Consider the following 2,818-nt stretch of genomic DNA (forward strand, 5'->3'; position numbering starts at 1 on the left):
CAGATTTACATGTTTGAGCCTCACGTTACTCTAACTGGTCAAACTTTGGTTTAATTATTTAATTTTTGTCTTGCCATATCATTTATTGTTCGCTACTGTGTTGCTATTCTAGTCTGGCCGTTTCCTGAAGAAAAAAAAAATCTGATCTATATGATGTAATAAATAAAACCATTTTTGATTACCCAAAGTTTAATGGTGTTGTTCTCTTATTCAAATTATAAATGATATAACTAAACAAATTAATAATTAATTAGGTGAAGCTGTGCTCTTGAATTTGTCATCGCATCATCCTATGCAGTGTGGTGAATTATTATTGCTCATTATTGTCTATAGGCTATTTTAGTCATTTAAATAACATCGGTTATCTTAATATATTGATTAATGACATTGTATTATAATAGCCTATTACACCACCCAAATATGTATTTACTTCCTTCTAATTCTCGTTGTCAGTGCAGGCTTGTTTAGCTTAATATTGACCGTTATGAAAAGTGACTAGTGTAGCCTGCATAAAAAAAGCCTTGAACATAAAACAACTGGACAAAAATATAGTTGATGACTAGACATAATCATTTCATGACTCTAGACACTTCTTTGTGAAGACAGTAGCATAATACAGTGAAATAATATGTTCTTTAGCCATTCAAAAACAGCTGTCATGTGCGTGGGTAAAATTTACCCGCTGGTGCTTTTAGGTATACAGCGACTCCTGGCGGTTCTAGTGTTAATGATCTGTCTATCACGGACTGCGTGACTTCACCACTTGCTCTGCATTTTATTTTTCTGCGACTAAGCAACTACTAAAATTTTGGTCGACCAAGCCTCTTCTCATCGACTATTAGGGGGCAGCCCTACTTAAAACCCACACACATATTATTCCAAACGTCAGCAGGAAACAAGCACAGACTCGTTATGCTTGCAGACTGCACCTCCTTCGACTGCACAAGATAACACATCTTTATCATTTCTTGGGTCAAGAAAGAGTCAAGGACTGCAATATATTTTCTCAGTTAACGAAACAGTTGACATTACCATGCATGTAAACGCACTCACAGAGAGAGATGTGTCTGTGAGGAGAGTACAGGATACATACTGGGTTTGTACTCTGGAGCAGGACTGGATGGTGTGGCTGATTGTACAGGCTCAATGACTGTAGCGGAGCACAGTGACTCTTCATCCAGTTCTTGCTTGCTCACACGCTCTTCCTGTGCCGGCGTCTTACTGATCTTCACCTTGAAAAGCTTTGCAAGAAATGATCGTTTCTCGCTCTGAAATGTGAAAGCATAAGAGTGAACTGAGTACACAGCTACAGTAACAAACACTGAATTGATCCGAAATGTGATGTGATTCCACAAGCTAATCAAGAGGTTTTTTTCATGTTGTTTATTTTTTCCATTTAAATGTATGACATGTTTTAAAGTGACGCTCATCAACTGTTCTCTCGCTGATGACTGTCACACTTCACTACTCGTATATATTTATAAAAGAAGAGCATGCCGAGGCAGGTACAGCTGAGATACATGTGGACCCTCTTTGGTTGTCTGCTGTTGTGGAGTAATATGAGTAATCCGAGTAATCTGCGTAATCTGGTCAGATGCGTGTAGCTCCAGCAAACCAGTCGCACAACTGCTGAGCTTACAAGCTGGATTTTGCAGTGTTTCTCCATTTCACTTCTCTTCCTTTCTTTTTTTTTTTTTAATTTGCCCTTTCAAGTTGATGCTAACCATTCTTACAGGTTTATTACTTACAAACTCTCTCGTCTTTCTATAAAATGAAGTGTTGGAGCAAACTATAAATAATGTTTTTTTTTGTTTTTTTCTGATTGGTTTGAATTAAGCAAGAAAGTAAGAAAGAAATTAAATTACCAACAATATCGGAAGAACAGGCAAATACATTAGATATAATATTTCCTGCTAATTCACAGCTTCCTTTGCCAACCTCTCAGGCTGATAAAAGACTATTTTTTAATAAAGTTTTGGGTATCAGATAAAATATACTTTTGTTCATTGATTTCGGGTATCAGACAAAACTCTTCTCACAGTTTTGGATAACAGATCAAACCAGTTCTCCAGCCACACACACAAAAATAAAATAAAATAAAAAAATAAATGAAGGAACAACAGAATAAACATGCTTTTTTTTTTTTGCACTTTTAACATTTCATATAATATTTCCTGCTAATTCACAGCTTCCTTTGCCAACCTCTCAGGCTGATAAAAGACTATTTTTTAATAAAGTTTTGGGTATCAGATAAAATATACTTTTGTTCATTGATTTCGGGTATCAGACAAAACTCTTCTCACAGTTTTGGATAACAGATCAAACCAGTTCTCCAGCCACACACACAAAAATAAAATAAAATAAAAAAATAAATGAAGGAACAACAGAATAAACATGCTTTTTTTTTTTTGCACTTTAACATTTCAGTCATACTGTATTGTGTTTATGTCTCCCCTCCTTTTACAAATTTAGCATTTTAATCTTATCTTATAAATGTCCTGAGAACTAAGGTTCACTTAAAGTGGGAAATAAAAGTCTTTTTAACTTGAGAACTGAAGAGTCACAAAGAATTGTTTATTACACAAAATCTGTGCCAATATCATGGACCATAAGTATGTCAGCATCACTTGGCGACTGAGTGTAGTTTGGGCTCCTCCTCAATGCATCCTATAAATGTTGTCATATGTCATGCACTGTAAAAAAAATTCCGTAAAATTTACGGTAAAAAACCGGCAGCTGTGGTTGCCGGAATTTTACCGTAAAAAATACGGTAGCAACGTTTTAGGTTTTACGGTTTTAACTTAAATTTACAGTTAAA

At 35.3% G+C, this 2,818-nt stretch overlaps 1 protein-coding gene across 1 annotated transcript in view; it reads right to left on the reverse strand.

Annotated features, from left to right (window-relative positions):
• Positions 1-2,818, reverse strand: part of LOC107719906 (death-inducer obliterator 1) — a 21,623-nt gene that overhangs the window by 10,626 nt on the left and 8,179 nt on the right. Inside the window, exon 5 of the mRNA XM_016527449.1 lies at positions 1,094-1,268. Within this exon, the coding sequence (XP_016382935.1) occupies positions 1,094-1,268 (175 nt within the window). The remainder of the gene's footprint in view (positions 1-1,093; positions 1,269-2,818) is intronic.

Source organism: Sinocyclocheilus rhinocerous, unplaced genomic scaffold (genome assembly GCF_001515625.1).
Source record: "Sinocyclocheilus rhinocerous isolate Xijiao unplaced genomic scaffold, SAMN03320098_v1.1 scaffold4377, whole genome shotgun sequence".
NCBI classification, from domain to species: domain Eukaryota; kingdom Metazoa; phylum Chordata; class Actinopteri; order Cypriniformes; family Cyprinidae; genus Sinocyclocheilus; species Sinocyclocheilus rhinocerous.